Below are 17,592 nucleotides of genomic sequence, written 5' to 3'. Positions count from 1 at the left end.
CTGGAGCAAGGGGGAAATGCTAACTGATCTAATAAATAAGGCAGTTTAAAGCATCTGTGACTGCTACAGTGATATATGTACATAGTTTACAGCATAAATTACTGTACAGAATACTCTGTTTATTAACCTGTGTAAACAATATTGTCTGCTGTATGGGGACATATTGTGGGATTATGGTCAGTGAAAAGATAAACTGCTGTAGCTTTGGCTAGGTGGGGGAGACCTTGAGTAGCACACCCTCAGAGAGAAACATGAGTGATATTTTATGAGTTGCAAATAAAGCCATCCTGACTCGAATAATTTCACAAAAAAAATCTGCTGACGTTTGTTGCTATAAACGAAATATGGAAATGAATCTCTGCAATTTGTTACAAGAATAATTCTTGTCATAAGCTGATCTTTGCATACCTCATCTGGCCAGAGACCCTTGCTTAGAAGTTCGCTGTGTGAAAAGGGGAGGTTGGGAAGAGTCGCAACGTGCCAGTATCCCACCGTGCGCCGTCTGCACTGCCAGCATGCCCATCAGGAGGATGGTTGGTGGCTGGACCCCAAACTGGGACCGCCACATTGCCTTTTCAGCCACTGGTGCTATGTGCAGCATGGGAAATGGGGAGGGAATTAGGTCTGCAGCGATTATTGCAAATGGCTGGAGAAGTATTTTAGCATCCTGTTATTTTGACTGCCTTGTACTGTCTTCCCCACCCATTTGTTTCCCTCACCCACCCACAGCGTGGTTTGGTTTTGGCCTCTGCATGGTGGCAGATCCATGGAAGAAAGTCTATGTAGGATGTCTACCACAACATGGACCTGGTCAGCAGACACCACCAACCACAGTCCAGGTTTCCATTAATAACGTGCCCAGGAAGACAGGGAGTTGACGTAAGCAGTAAGTGTGTGTGTGTGCAGGCATGATTTGTCACACCAGTTATGGTCTCCATCTGCCATGCTCAGCACGGAGCGGTGTCCCTGCACAGGAGGACCAGGGGTTAGCCTCAGGCTGCCTGGAGAGCAGCTCTCACACTGCCTGGCTCCTCTGCCCCGGGTCCTGCCCCTCCTGTTGCTGTCTGTGGAAAGAGACAGCCTACCAATGGCACCGCAAGCACACCTTAATCTGGCTGCTCTGAACCTCTCAACACAACCCCGCTCCTTCTGCCTCCACTGACAGCAAGGGACACTGCCTTGGCCAGCCCTAGGAACTGCCATGCACTGGTGGTCTGCAGGCAGGCCATGAGATTTAGGTGGTTCTGTGGGGCCTACAGGCTGTTCATCATGGATAAAACTGTCACTTTTACATAATGAATTGAAAAATGCTGTAGAAATTCCATAAAAAATAATAATATAGGCCTCGTGGGCTCACAGCCAATCTCATCTCTTTCGTCATCTACAGAAAAAAAATGTTTCTTCTGTTTAAAGGAAGCCAGCTCTACTTCCAGGCGACACATGGAAAAAGTGCCTGTGAATGTTTAGCAAACTGTAAAATATATTTTCTTGATGTTTCAGTAATCCCAGTAGAAGAAAGGTGCATATTCAGTCCTTTTGGAACTATTTGCTTCTTTGGATTTGGGCCTGGGGAATTAGAGAGTGGGCAAGAGATGCTCCAAGTCTAAAACTTATGCTTTAAATATCTCAGAAATAAATGTGTTTAGTGCATACCTGTTTTCCTGCATATCTGCTCCCTCCCAATGTGATCTCAGCCCCATCCCGCATCAGCACATCCTAAGATATTTACCAGTTTCAGCAGACACTCTCGTTAGCAACAGGTATGATTGTAAACCTGGGGTGGGATTTATAGCACCTCTGTAGCTGACCTCATCACCTAAATTCCCTTTGTAGCCACTGGACAGAAACAAGCACTTCTAGGGTGTGATTTAGTGTGCTTATTTTACACCTTCAGTACAAGATGGAGTGAATCCCAACTTCTGTGTTTAAATCAGGACCTTTTTTCTCTTCTATTCCACCTTCTCTTGCTATTTAACCCCAGTGAATTGTTACAAGGCTGTTTATTGTCCTCAAGAGCCTGAAAAAGGCTCTGAAAAATCAGTAACACAATGTCAGGCAATGGTGCTGGGCCAGGAAATGCTGCGTAACCCCTCCAACTACACTGCTGTTTTACATGGGGTATTTGAGGCACCAGCACTAACGGCTTTTGATCCCCAGATTACTGGTCTCTCCCATCCGCCTTCCGATGCAGAGAAGAGCTGCTCAAAAATTGTGCATGGAGTCATCAGCACTCCCTGTCTCTTCCTCAGGAAGGAACTGAGCTCTCTTGCTTGGAATAATGGGAGATGGTGGGTGTCAGTCTCACAGGTGGGGTGGGAATGAGAAGAAAGCAGATAGGTCCTGAGCTGCTTGGAGCAGCTCTGCGCTGCCCTCCATCTTTTTTCCTATGAGAATTTAATCTCTACCTTGTCTTGTATGTCACAAGTCCAGGCTGGGAAGTGGAGTTAAGGAAGAAAATGTCTAGAACTGCAGGAAGAGCTGACTGTGGGACCAAGAAAGCAAAATGAAAGGCTGAGGAGGTAAAAAATTAATTACTGTATTGATCATGACACAAATTAGCTATGCGTGATTTGCTGGGGGAAGCCATAAGTCGCCATCTTCTCGTATAGCACCTTATGCAAATGGAAGATGGACTTGTTTGTCACAGGTGAAGACAGATCCCAAAGGGACCTTGACATCCAGAGGGACCTTGATAGACTTGAGGAGAGGATCCGTGTGAACCTTCTGAGCTTCAACAAGGCCAAGTTCAAGGTCCTGCAATCAATATAGATGGGGGATATACTGATTGAGGGCAGCTCTGCAGAGAAGCACTTGGCGGTACAGGTGAATGAAAAGCTGGACATGACTCAGCAATGTGCATTCACAGCCCAGAAAGCCAACCATGTCCTGGGCTGCATCAAGAGAAGTGTGGTGAGCAGGTCAAGGGAGGTGATTCTTCCCCTCTACTCTGCTTTTGTGAGACCCCACCTGGAGTACTGTGTCCAGCTCTGGGGTTCCCAGCATAAGAAGGACATGGACCTGCTTGAGTGGGTCCAGAGGAGGGCAGTGAAAATGGTCAAAGGACTGGAACACCTCTCCTATGAAGAAAGTCTGAGAGAGTTGGGGTTGTTCAGCCTGGAGGAGAGAAGGCTCCAGGGAGACCTTATAGCAGCCTTCCAGTACTTAAAAGGGGGACCTACAAGAAAGATGGGGAGGGACTCTTTCTCAGGGAGTGTAGTGACAGGACAAGGGGTAATGGTAGATTTAGATTACATGTAAGGCAGGAATTCTTTAATGTGAGGGTGGTGAGACACTGGCACAGGCTGCCCAGAGCAGCTGTGGCTGCCCCCTCCCTGGCAGTGTTCCAGGCCAGGTGGGACGGGGCTTTAAGCAGCCTGGTCTAGTGGAAGGTGTCCCTGCCCATGGCAGGGGGGTGGAACTAGATGATCTTTAAGGTCCCTTTAAGGTCCTAACCATTCTGTGATTCTATGATAAATCTAAACTGCAAATGAAAATACCCTTTTTCAATACAAATATTTTTCAAAATGAAAGTGAGAAAAAGACTAAGAAGGGCCTGTTCTTTGGTAAGTGTTATCCATGTCTAGCAGGAAGTGTTTCCTTTCATGTCTGTTGACAGGGTGAGAATTCCCTATCTAAGAATGCCAAATGGAGGAGGAAAAGGATAACTAGCACTAAGGAAGGAAGGATTTGTTAGTATTGCCTGAATAACACGACAGCAATAGAAACATTTTGTTGATTTGACTGGTGTTCAGTCCTTGGCGAAGTGCTTTATTGATGACTTCTAGAAGTAATGTGTCAGAACAGAGCTGGGAGTTTGACCAGGGGATGCTGGCTAACAATGGTGTCATTTGGGGAAGTAACTCCCTGAACATTGTGCTCCCAACATATCTCTGACTTCCCAGCTCAGTTACTGGTAATATGCTTCACAAACCAACACAGACTTAGTTAAGAGAGCAACAATTATTTTTATGTTTCATTAAGCAACTAGTCCTCTCTGCAATGCACCATTCTGAAAGAAAATTTCCATTGATTTGCAGTTATTTGAAGCTAGATTTGGAATCACAAATAATTTGAATAGTTCTGAAGCTGTTAGGAGAAACACACTTGGCTCAACTGGGGAGGCAAATTGCTTTCACAGAAATATAAAGTGGCTCAAAGACATAAAAAGATTTGAAATTCTTAGGATGGCTACACGCACTCAGTTAACCTGTGCTGTTTGTCCCCTTATGTACTGTTGGGATTCTTGCTCACTACCAGGATCAAAGTTATAGATACTCTGGGAAAGGCAATTTTGCCTAGGCTGTGACTCCCCTCAGCACTAAGCACAAGTTTTATATACTCTAGCGTTTACATTGAGAGCTTACATGGTATTTAAGGATTTTGAGGGTCTTGTAGCTCTGGACTCAGGGGTGAAATTCATCCAGTGTACTTAGCAGTTTTTTCCATAGCTCTTCTACAGCACTTTCCTTCTGAGGATACAAAGTGATTTGCAAACATTAATTAATTCTCATAAAGCCCTATGAGGCAGATAAGTGGTAAGTATCCCTGTGTTAGTACATATGAGAAACATGAGACTTGAGTGCCTTATGATCCATGCTGTTCTCTATATTCACTCCCAAAAAGGAATATGTGCCTTGGGACAGAGGAAATCCCCACTTTTTGTCATTCTGATGTTTTCCTTGAACCCTCTGAAGTCCTTCAAGGGCAGCAGGCATGAGGCTGGGATTCAAGCTACAGCACGTGAGCTACACAGATCAGAAAAGAGAGGGAGACTTGCTGTATTTGCTGCTGGTTTTGTGGGGGAAAGCAAGGCCCTTTATGCATCCCGTAGGTTACTTGCTCCGTGCTCCAGCAGCCTGTTTGAAAGGTAGCTTGGGCTGCCAAAGTAGATAACACCCCTGAAAGTGCAGGGCATACTTGTGGACTACCAAGAGCAGTAGAGCCAGACAGCAAGTGTAGGCAGAGGAATTACTTGAAGTAATAGCCCCAGCTGAATCCTGCCCATCTCACTGAGGTAAAGCATAGTCTTTTGAAAGAATGATGGAGCCTTGGATGCTCCAGATCTTAGTGCTTTTCTTCTCTGTAGCTTTTGTGAGGTAAGCACAGAGCCTAAAGTGACTTTCTCAGTTTGGTAATTAACCTTAAGAACAATTTACAGTATGGCAACCAATAACACTGGAAATGGAGCCTTGGCCTTATTGAGGGCAAATGGCAGCTTTATGAGAGGCATTAAAGTAGCCAAATTTTCATGCTAATAATATTGGGTGAGAGACATTGGTCTCCGGTTTTTGCAACAGACTCGATGTAAGATTATCCAACTGCTTTTCAGAATACATTCTGACAAATTTATCTATGGTTACATGCCTTCCCAGCCCTCAGTGCATAGCACATAAGCTAATGTAACAATTATAATTATGATAGTGATCAGACCTACCAGGCCTTTTTAAGATGAAAAATCAGACTAATTCTCTAGTTTCAAACACAATGAGTTCAAATATGTGATGTAAATGCTAACAAAAAGAAACCAAAATGAGAAGCATGTTAGGTCTGCACCAGCCAAGCTTCTATTGTTATCTTAACAAGTCCATATTCTTCAGGCATTGTTTGTATTTCTATTGTACAAGGAGATTTTATTCTTTAGTTTGAGGATTCTCCCTGGATGGGGGAGGGAAATGTTGCTATCGCTGTGAAAAAGAAACATTTCTTTCTGACATATTAAGCATTAAGAGGATTACATAAAGGCAAGGCATATTGCAGAAGGAGATGTTCTTAATATAGCTTTTACCATGAACCCATGACCCTCCAGAAAATTTAGGAGAGTTAAAAAACCTATTGCTTTGACAATCTTTTCATTAAAAAAAAATCTTGTAAAAAGATCAAGGAATTCATCCACTGTTATTTACATAAAATTCAACTTTTCCTGCTCAAAATCATGAATCATTTAATGTCACATCTGCAGGATAACTGATGCAGATGCCATTAATCCAAGTCATTTCACAAATTCCAATTTCATTTGGATTAAAACCTACAACTAAATCAGTGAATAATATATACTGTACATGCGTTAAGGCTGGTGACTACTAAAGTCTCTTGGGTAGATAAACTAAGCACAGATTAGCCAGGTCTAAGTATATGTCCTCATTTAGGGAAAAAAAGATATCCTGACATTTTAGTGATATAGATGTGAATCAGTAGCCATGAAAAATGGTTGAACATTTGTATTACAAAAGAGATACTATGGCACAGTCCCAAAGGTGCATTTCTTATAAATTAATTAGCTGCACAAATTATTTTGATAACAGTTACTGCACTTCTGAGGTGATATGGCTGCTCAATGATGAGTACTTGATGATCAATGGTAGGCACTAGTAGTATCCTTCATGCTGAGTGACTTTTATTACTATTTAGATTTACAGTATATACATACGTGTTTGTATCTACACTTAGGGCTTGATCTTCTAACCTCCTTTACCTAAGATCCTCTGTTCACTGTAATATCTTCCTTTGGAGCCTGATGATATTTGGATACAAGAAACAGACAAACAAGGGGTTGGGGTATCCTGCCATGCGACAGGGAGGACTACTATGCTTGGCTTTTGGCCACACTTGAACCTCTGCATATACTTTGTTCTTACCTGTCATTCATGCCACCATGGAATACTATAAAGGATTAAGGCCAAGGGGTCTGTATAATCTTGCTGTCTTTAAGGATTCTATAGGCTGCTCTGCATTTGTTGCATGCACCTGCAATACATGGTTCCTTTGAATCCATTCCCACTGCTTTACCAACACTGATTCAGAAGCCTCTGTTTGTAAGCAAACCTCTCCCTCTAGGCATAATCCTGCTGGATTTGTATAGAATAACTTTGTACTTTCACAAAATGAACCCGAACATTGCTGTGGTGTAAAGAAGCCTGCACATTCCTGGACTTTTACAACAGATTAACCAAGCCAGCATCATTCATGGAACCCTAAAGAAGGATAGTCTCCTCTGGTCCCATCCTGAATTTACAGAGCACCTTCAACTCATGGTGAAGTGCCTAAAACTATGCAGGGTCTTAACATGGAGCACACGCTTAATTGGAGCAGACCTAAAAGCCACATGCACTTTTCCAGACCAGGCCCTAAGAAGACGAGATGAAGTATTTGTTGTCATCATGCCACATTCAGTCATCTAAACAGCAGCAACCATATACAGCATATAGGCTGCACAGAAGAGTATTCTATTCTAAATAACCTCACAAAATAGTGTAGCTGAAAAAAACCCTGTGGAGACACCAACACCTCTTATTCATTTATATGTCTAGTTGGTTTAAATGGCTGCTATCTCGTCCTGTTACACCACCAGAAGTTAAGGCTCAGTGTGCTCATCAGACAACACAGATGATGCCAGCACAAAAACTAAAAACCAGTGTGTTTTTCCATGGAAGCAATGGGTATTTTAGCTGGAATAATTCAATATAAGAACCATGTACAAGAAATGACAAACATCTACAGGAGATCCTTAGTACTTAGAAATGTTACAACAGGACAGCATTAATTCTTGCATTTCTTTGAAGTTTCTTGACATATTACATGCATACAAAGAGTTTATCATGATTAAGAAAAATATCCCGATTTTAGTAAAATAAACATGCTTCAAAGTTCCATATTTGAAACTCAAATGCCACATGTGCAATAAAACTAAACTCCATTTAAGGCAAGTAATATATGTCACTTCTAAAATTTCTCAACTTTAAATAGCAGTAAGGGCTCCCAAACCCCCAAACTTATCTGAAGATAAACATCATAGGCACCATCAAAGAAAACAGAAGCTAATCTAGCTGGAATTTCACTTTCCTGATCTGAGGAGAAATCCCACAGTACATTGTATGGTATTGAAGCAGCTGACAGAATCTGTTGCTACTAGTCTAGTAAATCATGACAGACTTCTACAGTCAGAGATCAGGCAAGTGCTAAACAGAAAGGCACCGATCAAGTTCTCCACGATACTTTTGAACAAACAAATTGTGTTCCTTCTGGAGCAGGTAACAGCCAGAGTTAAGAGTGATGGGAGGACTTGGAGAATGTATATTTTGCCATTTAAAGGCAGGTCCATGTTCACTCTTAAAGCCATCCACACTGTAACCCATGCTAAGAGGTGACTACAGCCTGAGCTCAGGACTTCTCTTGGTGAGGAAGTATCTGAGCACCAATGGGCACATAAATATTGGCCCAGGATTGGCTTGGGGCTGAGCAGTTAGTTCCTAGGTAGCTACCCCGCTGAGCTGCTTCGAAGAACGAGGTGAATGCTCTGAGTCTGAGCAACAGTTAGAGTTATGATAAGCAGCCTTGACAAAAAAATGAAGGTATGTGGGGCTCAGTGTGCTCTCAAGCTCACTCTTTACCACAGGGTACATACAGCCTGTGTTAACGAAGATGTTTTACTGAGAAAACGTGCCATATTGTTTGCTATCTTTTTTTTCAAAATGCAGCTCTTCAAAAATGGGGAGGAAATAAAAGACAGCAAGGACCAATCAATCAACCATCAGTATCAGTGACTACTTGTATATTCTATTGAAAGAGTCTTTTGTACTCACATTTCTTTAATATATAAGTAAATTAGATTAGAAAACAACAACTAAAGGGTCTAACCAGTGACTCGGACAAGAACAGTCCTTTTGAAAGTCACCAGAACTGCTGACTTGAGTAAAGGTTGCAAATCTGATTGTAAAAAAATTATATTTCCAATACAGAAAAAGAAAACTAAATGTGTGAAAACCACTGAAAATGAACAAAAATGAACTGAATTTCAGAAAAACTGAAACAAGCACAGTTGATGTGAACCGGCCTTGACCCCAGCTGACCCAAATTAAACTCCAATTATTGTGGGATTAATTCTTCTGGCATGAAAAACACAGCCTGTCAACAGGAACTGAAAGCATCCCATAAATCAAGAAATGTTAAAGCCTAATTGAGGATTATGCATGAAGAGTGAGAGGATTATGATAGGAAACAGTTCTTAGTCTGATGAGCAGCAAACGCAGCTTCCCAGAGAAAGGAAATTGCATGTAATGCTCCCATACAGCCCAGAAGAAAATGCTGCAAGCTTCTGCTAGATGAAAAAGATATGAAAGTCAAAATCTGTGGGATGAAGCCTTCCTGTGCAAAGCCAACAACTGTTACAGACACAGAGACACTCTGTCTCTGTCTCTACGCAGCTGAAATGAACACATTTTCTTTACTAAGTGGACTGCAGTTTGCCATATATTTTCATTTATCTATTTACTGTTAGTAACAGAATGCAATTTTCCACCATCTCTTTTAAGTTCTTGCTATCCGCATATCTGTTTTCAGGCTTTTTGCTTGATACTGTAGGTTATACCGTTGGTGAGGAGCTGAACAAGAGGTAAAGTTATTTAAAAAGACAGGAGATAAAGGAATGCATGCAATTTGTTGAAAATTATTGCACATGAAGGAATTCCGTCTTTCCCCAACTTAATGCGGACTACACAACTCCTCTGTGTGCCCCAGTGGGGAAGTAATAGGGAGATGGCACATTAAAATTGAAAATTCTGTGACGTGTCCATGCTCACAGTAAAAGTTCTCCATGTCTATGATTTGCCCTCATTTATTCCAGTTCAGGAAAGCCCTCATGTATGTGCTTAAGCTCTGCTGAAGTCAACAGGATTTCAGTACAGGCTTAAAGTTAAGAATCTATTGAGAGCTTTCCTGAATAGGGATCTGTGCTTATTGCACTTGCAATCAACCCATGAGATTTTGGTTTCTGAGTTTTTCAGCACAAGAATACAAAGGGTATGTTTTGTGCATTAAGATCAGTTCTTTCTGGTATTTCTAGTGTATATAAATGTTTGGAGAGTGGTACAGAACAATTAATTCTGAAGAGACATCATTGTATCTTGTACATAAGCACACATACAGGTCTACACTCAGAAAAATTTTGCTCAATATTGAAGAAATATTCACCTTTGTTTGGATCAATGCTGTGGTTGACTATTTCTGTAGCACAGTGTCCAGAATAACTGAATTATCCATGAAAGGTATACTGTCCATGTGAATGGCACACAGTCATTATGACAAGTGAGCGCTATTTCGCACCCAGTGAAGTCCTTGTTGAGTGTACTGAACTAAATGCTCCATACTGCTGTGCAAGGTGATAGGTCCCATCAATGCATCCAAGTCGTTAAAAAAATCTACAGGGGAAAAAAAAAAATCAGCATCAGAAGAGCGAAGCTGTATTTGCTACTTGTCACACTTTAATAGATTTTATTCTCTTGCAAATTGAGTCAAGCTGAACATTTCAGGGGAATGAAAGTTTAGTGCTGGTGAGAGTAATTGTAAAGTCCTGTGGTTCATGATGTTACAGGCTGACGTACAACAAATTTTCTTTTTAAAGAACAAAACAGTGAGTTCTTCGGCTTTGCTTTCATTAATTTCCATTGAGTCCTGATAAAGCAAACATGCTGGGCAAGTTTTATTTTGAGATTAAGAACAACTAAATCAAAAGGTCTACACACAAGTGTGTATCTATATACATACGCTAGATATCTAAGCTACCGTGACAGATAAATAGAGGCCTGTACAACATGGTCATCCCAGCCTGAAGAGTAATTTAGCTAGCTAGCCACTAATGACTGAATTCAGTTGCCTACTTAGAAGCATGTAGTGCCCAATTGAGATGCCCTCAGGCAGTTGATACATAACAGCCTGGACTGGCAGATCTAACACAGGATGTACAGGAGACTTTCTGGAGCGGCAGTATTAGGTAAGGATACCTCAAGTGGCATTTGGCCACTGTGGCTGGGCAACTGAATTGTATCCCCGTGTCTCCTTCAGGGTGAACTGAACAACTCTCTGAGTTCTGCTGTTTGTTTTGAACAAAGCTCCATCCAACTCCTGTAATGGGAGATTAGCCCCCCATCTATACACACCTATACTCGATTTAAATCCTGCCCATGTCCCTGCCTTAAATACATAAATTAGCTTGAAAACCAAGGAATACTTTATCATCAAGTCAGATGCTCATGGAAACCGGTTCAGCTGAGAGAAGTTTGCTGTGAAGAGGGAGTGAGGCACCTCATTCCCATCTGTGTCTGCTCAGATGGGGGAAGGGCTGGATCGGCTGTTCATTCCTTCTGCAGAAAGGAAGTTGTGTGCTCCTGACTTTTAATGCATCCTGTCCAGCTCCACAACTTTGGGGGGCAGGAAGCTGCCTTGCCCCCCACAAACCTTTCTCTCCTGAATGACATAGATGGCAAAGAATGCTACTAACAGCTCTGTCTGTGACCTGTCTGTCACTAGTCCTGACCAGCCAAATAAAGACAAAGATTAGATGCTTCTGAGCAAGACAGCTATCAAAATTGCCTTTTTGGAACAGACTAGGAGTGTACTGAAGAAAAAATCACCTCTGCAGCCCTACTTTGCAGACAGGATTCCTATCAAAATAGCTATTTTCCTGACCAAAATCATGTGTCAGTCTTCTAGAATAGTCCAGTGCCTTGACTCACTCACCTTTGTTTTCCTTAGCCAGGTTGTCAGCCATCTCCCAGTAGTCATAGCTGTGTAGGATGCTGTTGGTGATGCTGACGTGGTTGGCAGCCATCTGATGAATGCGCTGCGGGATGCTGATGATAGGAGATGGGGAAGGAGCCCCCGTGCTCCCTTGGGATCCTACAGAGCTGACTGGAGAAGGGCTAGGAGACATGGGTGATGGAGTTCCTGTGCTCCTGGAAACAGGTATTAATACAGTTACTTAAAAGGTGCTGGGTTTAAAACCATGGGATCATCAGAACATATTGTAGGTAAAAAATATAATTTCTGACTGTCAAGATCATCTAAGTTTCTGTGTGACTTACTTTCCACTGGCACCCCAAGGAGATGGGTTCTGGGCAGCTTTTGATGAATTCTGTAAAGGAAAAAATATTTCACAATACATATAATTTATATAAGACTATGAAATGAAGAACATTAAACAGTATAAAAGGAAAGAAATGTAAAGAAAAAATTGTGCAAATAGAAGTATTCAAATCTCACGATACAATAAACCCACTCAACCTGATTTGGTGTTGTGATGAAGCAGTACTGCAGCACAGACTCAAATCACAGACTATTAAGCACCCTGGGATGGGGCCTGATTAGAAAAGCATGTTAATTGGAACGGAAACTTTTCATAGGAATCCTAGGAGTTCAAAAGAAAGTGCTGCCAGGACTCTTTGTGAAATTTAGTCTGGAATTTCTTGTGATAGAGAAAACCAGGAGGATTTCCTCCCACTCTCCTGCCCCCAAAGACAAATATCTCCTAGCACCTGCAAGAATGAAGTCTGCTCAGCCTGGTGGACCACAGGGATGTGAGTCTGAGGCTCCCTCAGCTCAGGTGAATGTTTTAACCACCAGGCTCAAGAATTTCTCTCACATTTGCTCCTCTTCGAGCTGTTCCCCTTGGTCTGAATATGGCAGCATCCACAGAGCCAGAGAGACTGCCCTTGTAGACTGGTGGTTTTCTAGCTGAAGCGTTCCCCAAAAGGGCATATTAGATCATTTAGTGTGATCTCTTGTTTACCTGCAGTCATTAAGTCTCTCGCTGGTATACTGTGTTTATGCTAAAGAAGTTAATTGCTTGAGGAGAGACAACCTTGTACAAACACTACATCTGCCAAGCAGGAGAAATTTGGGTGTCCGCAATAATGGAAAATGAATAGCTAAAATGATTCTGGTAGTTAATCTGTAAGAGCTGGGGGGAATTTACTGGCAAGTTCCTGCCCATTTGACCTGTGGAAAAACTCCCTCCCTCTCCTAAATGCAGTGACTGATTTAATCCTGGGCCTGTGAGAATGAAGGATGTAAAGAACAGAAGTCTAAGAAACATCCCAGCCATAGCCTCATATTCAGAAATGGCCACTCTCTGATTCTTCAGAGGAAGGTGGCCTCCTTGCACTCTCCCCTGAAACCATACATGCAGATAATTGTGTGCTGGTGAACAACCTTCCCTTCCTGACAGCCACAGGAGACCGAGTGAAGTCCTGCAGCTCAAGATCTGTTTATGGATATTGTTTAAACGCAAGGCTGCAGGTGTTGCAAGCTGCAGGAGTTACAAGTATTAACAGCAGTACAAAAATTCTTGGTCTCCCATGGCTTGGGAAGGAAAAATGATAAACAAGGGGCTTCAGAGCTTCATGGATTTCAAGGCTAGGAGTAATCCCCCAGGACACTCTGTCTGCAATTACCCTTTTTCACCAATCATGGAACTTCCAGCAGAAGCAAAATAGCTTTTAAAATTAATTTTATTATTTTTAAAAAGGATAACTAGTCATATAGAAATGCTAGGACACTATTCATTCTCCTTGTTCTCTTGTGTCCTGTTCTGATGGTTAGGAGGCCTCACAGTTAGAAAAACAGATTCTGTTTCAGGGTTTCAAGATTGAATTTCCTTAACTTCAGTGCTGGCTTTTGGATTTTATTGGCCCAACACCAGCAAAAATGCATGTTGCCTGGTATTATCAGCTCTGTTTCCATATACACGAGGATCACATCCTCTCTTAACCTGTTCTACAGTAAGTTCAACACACCTCCTGAGCTTCTCTTCAAAAAATTGGTTTTCTCAGTTTTGATGTGTCCTCTGAACTGTCACTTGTGTTCCCACATCTTTCACATGCACACCAACACTGGCTGTATTTTAGCAGTGATCACATCAGCGCTGTGTGTGCCCTGGCATTCTTCCTGCATTTTGACACTGGGCCTTCTATGTCCCAGGTAAGTGGTATGAAAATAAGCCTTGGAGTGTCCCACAGGACGTTCTTCCTTCAATGAGTTTTCTTTTTCTTTTTTGGCAGGAAGGGCTAAGGTGTGAAAGGAAAAAAATTAAGTTCTCATTTACTGTCCTAAATAGAACCAACCTGGGAATCTTTGGCGTTTGCTTCTCTTACAGAACAGTGGTGTGTGGTTTTTTTTTTTGTTTTTTTTTTTTTTTCTTTTGTTTTCTGATTTGTGTCAGAACTACTGGCCTTCATCTTTCTAGTGTAATGGAAACTGAGTACATGTTATTACAGAGTTGGAGCCAGAAAAATATTAAAATCAAAGTGGAGAGTCAAGGATACTTTCACTGTAAATGTAACCAGCCTCTGCTTTACTGTAGGACTTCCCACACCTTTTTTCTCATTCTTTAGGTATATTACTGCAGCTTCCTCTCAGTTCTGCACCAAAAAGGTGGGGGTAAAGATTCTAATGAGTGTAATGTTGTAAGGGACCATCTCTTATCCACTTAGCTTACTGCTACCCATTCGCCTGATTTCTTTCTGCTCTCAAATGTGTCCGGCCCTTGAATATCTGTGGCTTCTTTTTAATTCTCTGTTGCTTTTTTTTTTTAATAATAGAAATAAAATACTTAAAAAAGAGATTTAAATAATATTTTTTTCTTTTCTAAAAGAAAAGTGTGTCTAATTTTCCCTGCAAATGTGTGTGACAAAGTTTAACATCTTTCTTTGATTGATAATATATGTGGAAATTCTTAATGCAGTCAGCATTTCACGTCACTTGGTTTTGAAAGCTTTTAGATACCAAATATGAAATGAGTGGAGAATTGGCTTGTTTTCCACTGAAAATTATAGCAAATGGATTTTTTTTTTCCATTTTTACTTTCAAAGGTGAAAATACTTTCTAATCTGAAACTATGCTATCATTATATCAGCAGGAGCTCTGCAAAAAAACAAGCTCCTCTTGGCTATAGCAGAGTATAACTCCATTTTATGTTTGCTGTGAAACAGTTTCTGTCTGCTAGTAGGAGACGTTTTACATGGTTGAGAGCCTGACCATCCTGTTCTTAATGCAGGTATTCTACGAACTGGTAAAGAAAAATAAAGTACTGTAATAGGCACATATTTCTTTCCCCTGGAATCAAGTAATTGTTAGAGAAACATAACATGTTGAATTATATATTGCTAAATTTTTAGAAGCAATTACAGTGACTTCAATTTCAGTTTGACAATAACGGATTTGTCAATTTCCTTCACTGTCTTCATGTGTTCAGAATCTGGTCATGAGCATTCATGTTTGTATTTGAATTTTTTTATTAACAAAATGTCTAAGGATGGATGTTTTTCATTTCAAGGTACCTCCCTCTGCAAAAAAACCCCAACAGATGAGCCCTGTGTTCAGGTCCCTCAAAGCAGTTTGTCTTAAAGCACTCGTGTGTTCATATTATTTTTTTTTAATTAGAAAAATATAGGGCTAATTTTGTGTGTGTAGATCAAATGCTGAATGGACTGACTACTAGGTGAGATCTGCCTGAAAGGTTTTGTTCTTGAGATATTTCCAGAGAAAGTTTGTGTGTCAGATAAAGTATATTAAAATATTTTGAATGACTTCCCGTGTTAGTCAAAATAGCCAGGGTTTGGACCTGGCAGAGAGTGGAAAACGGAAGCAGTAGCAGGCAAAGCAAAGCAGGAAGGGGAAGCCAGCAGTGCTGTGTCAAGTACATGGCAGGCGGTTTGGCTGCCCTCTAGGGCTTTCATACAGGTCCCACCGAAGTCAGTGTGGCTATTTGCCAGTTCCTTGGGTGAGAACATGTCCCACTGCACTGTCCTACCTATCAGTGCTGCTAGGTGTGAGTCCTGCAGCTGAGGACTGATCTAGATCAAAGTATTCGACTCGCAGGTAGTCTAGGGGGAAGTGTAATCCTGGAGGGGATTCTTAGACCAAGATCTGCAAAAGCAATTGGCAGCAGAGCTGGATAGCACTAGACAATTGACCAAGAATAATCTGAAAATACCTTTTTGTTAGTACTATAAGTTTCTCATCCTTCATGAAGGGACACCGTGTGTATGTTGCAAAGAGGGGCCCTTGTGAAGACAACAGAACTGACTAGAGATCAGGTGTTGCCATGGGAGTCTATGGTAAAACTCCACTGACTCCACAGGGCAAGAACTAAGCCCAGCACAGCTTCTGTTTTACTAAGATGCTGAATTTCCTATAATGATACACTGATCTAAAAACTTATCATAAAGAATGCACCTTGAAATACTCAATAAGCGCCTTTGAATACTTGACTGCATGGTCTCTCTTGAGTCGGAACATCCTCCAGTACAGAAGGGCCAGGCAGCGGTAACTAGAACAAAAGGGAGAGCAGAAGGTAAAGCGTGCCCCCTGAACAGAAATCCCAATTAATTATCTTAATTTTTCAAACTAACTCAGAGTGGAAGGCTGACAGCACCTTGCTGACTGTTTTTATCACCATTTGTTTACAGTACTTCACACTTTGCCATGGATTCAGGAGCAAGGCTAGGTATTACAGCCAGGACAGGTGCTGACAAATGCTACCAGTGAGGTACTAAACAAACTAGAGTCAGAAGGGTTTGCAGGTTGGCGTTCCCAGGCCTTGACTCTGACTTGAAGTCTGTACACTTGACCAAAGGCCTCTCCTGTGAAACGGTCATCACAGGCCTGGAACCCAACATATGCATTGTTTTCTGTTTTTTTTTGTAAATGTGTCCTGGTTCAGCTAGGATAGGGTTAAGTTTCCCCAGCAGGGGGAAGGGGTCTCCAGCTGGGTTATTCTTACCATGCTGATGTCAGGTGGGAAGCTTTTTCCTTTGTGGCTTTGGTCGCAGGAAGCACGGGGCTGTCTGTAACCATTGCGGTATTTCTCTGTATATCTTTTGTCTTGTTTACTGTTATTGTTGTTTATTGTTGTTATCATTGCTACTGTTGTTGTTCAGATTGTTTATTACACTGTTGTATTAGATTTCTTCTTATTTTAACCCAGGGTTTGTGCCCTATTTGTGTCCGAGGGTGGGGGAGAGACAACAGCAGCGTTGGTCTCCAGTCCCAGCAGGGCTTAGAACCATCACAAAATGCAAAGGCAGCCTTTTGGGGTATCTTTTCCTGGGCCTTCATTACAACAGCCTGGAGCCTGTGCAACGAACTAGAGTTATAATGGGTATATTTTGTGTATACCCAGTAATCTCTTTCAGCAACTGGAGATAGCTGGGGAAACAGGGAAATCTCAGAGCTGCCCAGATTTCAGTGGCCAAGCTCCTCTGTGGGAAGCCTGTTTTGGAGCCTGGAGATTATTCCTAGGCCACCTGCTGATTTTTTCCCCAGAAGAAACCAGCAGTGGGCTGAAAAACTCAATGTGCTGTACTGGAACTATCTGTCCTCATGCTCCTCATGAGTCTGCAGAGTGCCGCACACCTGTAATGCTATGTAATTAAATAAGAGTAATAGCTATTAACTATAATCATATCTGTCACAGTAACTGATAATCAGCATTTGGGACGCACAAACTCTTTTCTGTGCTATTGGTGTGTACTGGTATCATGTGTACTGGTCTATTTGCTGAACCAAGAGTTATCACCACCTTTTCCCAGCAAGTTTTTTGATCGGCAAGTGTGGGATTGCCCCTCGGTAACACGACTGTCAAGAAAAGTCTGGTGTGTTTTGCTCTTCCTTTGGTAGCAGAGGCCCTACTTTTCAAAAGTCTTTAGTCTCGGAGCCAAGCCGAAGCCCCAGAGGGTGGCTTGAATTTGGAAAGTGCAGAGCGCCCCCCATTTTCCCGCGCCCAGGAGCTGCCCAAACCTCTGGAAAAAAAAAAAAAAAAAA

At 41.9% G+C, this 17,592-nt stretch overlaps 1 protein-coding gene across 1 annotated transcript in view; it reads right to left on the bottom strand.

Annotated features, from left to right (window-relative positions):
* Positions 1 to 3,489: 3,489 nt before the first annotated feature.
* Positions 3,490 to 17,592, bottom strand: part of AFF3 (AF4/FMR2 family member 3) — a 291,116-nt gene continuing 277,013 nt past the window's right edge. Inside the window, exons 20-23 of the mRNA XM_026845932.1 lie at positions 16,006 to 16,099; positions 11,856 to 11,905; positions 11,512 to 11,726; positions 3,490 to 10,193 (exon numbers count right to left, since the gene is read on the bottom strand). Of these exons, the coding sequence (XP_026701733.1) occupies positions 10,072 to 10,193; positions 11,512 to 11,726; positions 11,856 to 11,905; positions 16,006 to 16,099 (481 nt within the window). The 3' untranslated portion in view covers positions 3,490 to 10,071. The remainder of the gene's footprint in view (positions 10,194 to 11,511; positions 11,727 to 11,855; positions 11,906 to 16,005; positions 16,100 to 17,592) is intronic.

This window comes from Athene cunicularia, assembly GCF_003259725.1.
Source record: "Athene cunicularia isolate RWA chromosome 1 unlocalized genomic scaffold, athCun1 chr1_part1, whole genome shotgun sequence".
Taxonomy (NCBI): Eukaryota; Metazoa; Chordata; class Aves; order Strigiformes; family Strigidae; genus Athene; species Athene cunicularia.
The sequence above is the reverse complement of the archived record's forward strand: the minus strand, read 5'-3'. Positions and strand labels throughout refer to the sequence as shown.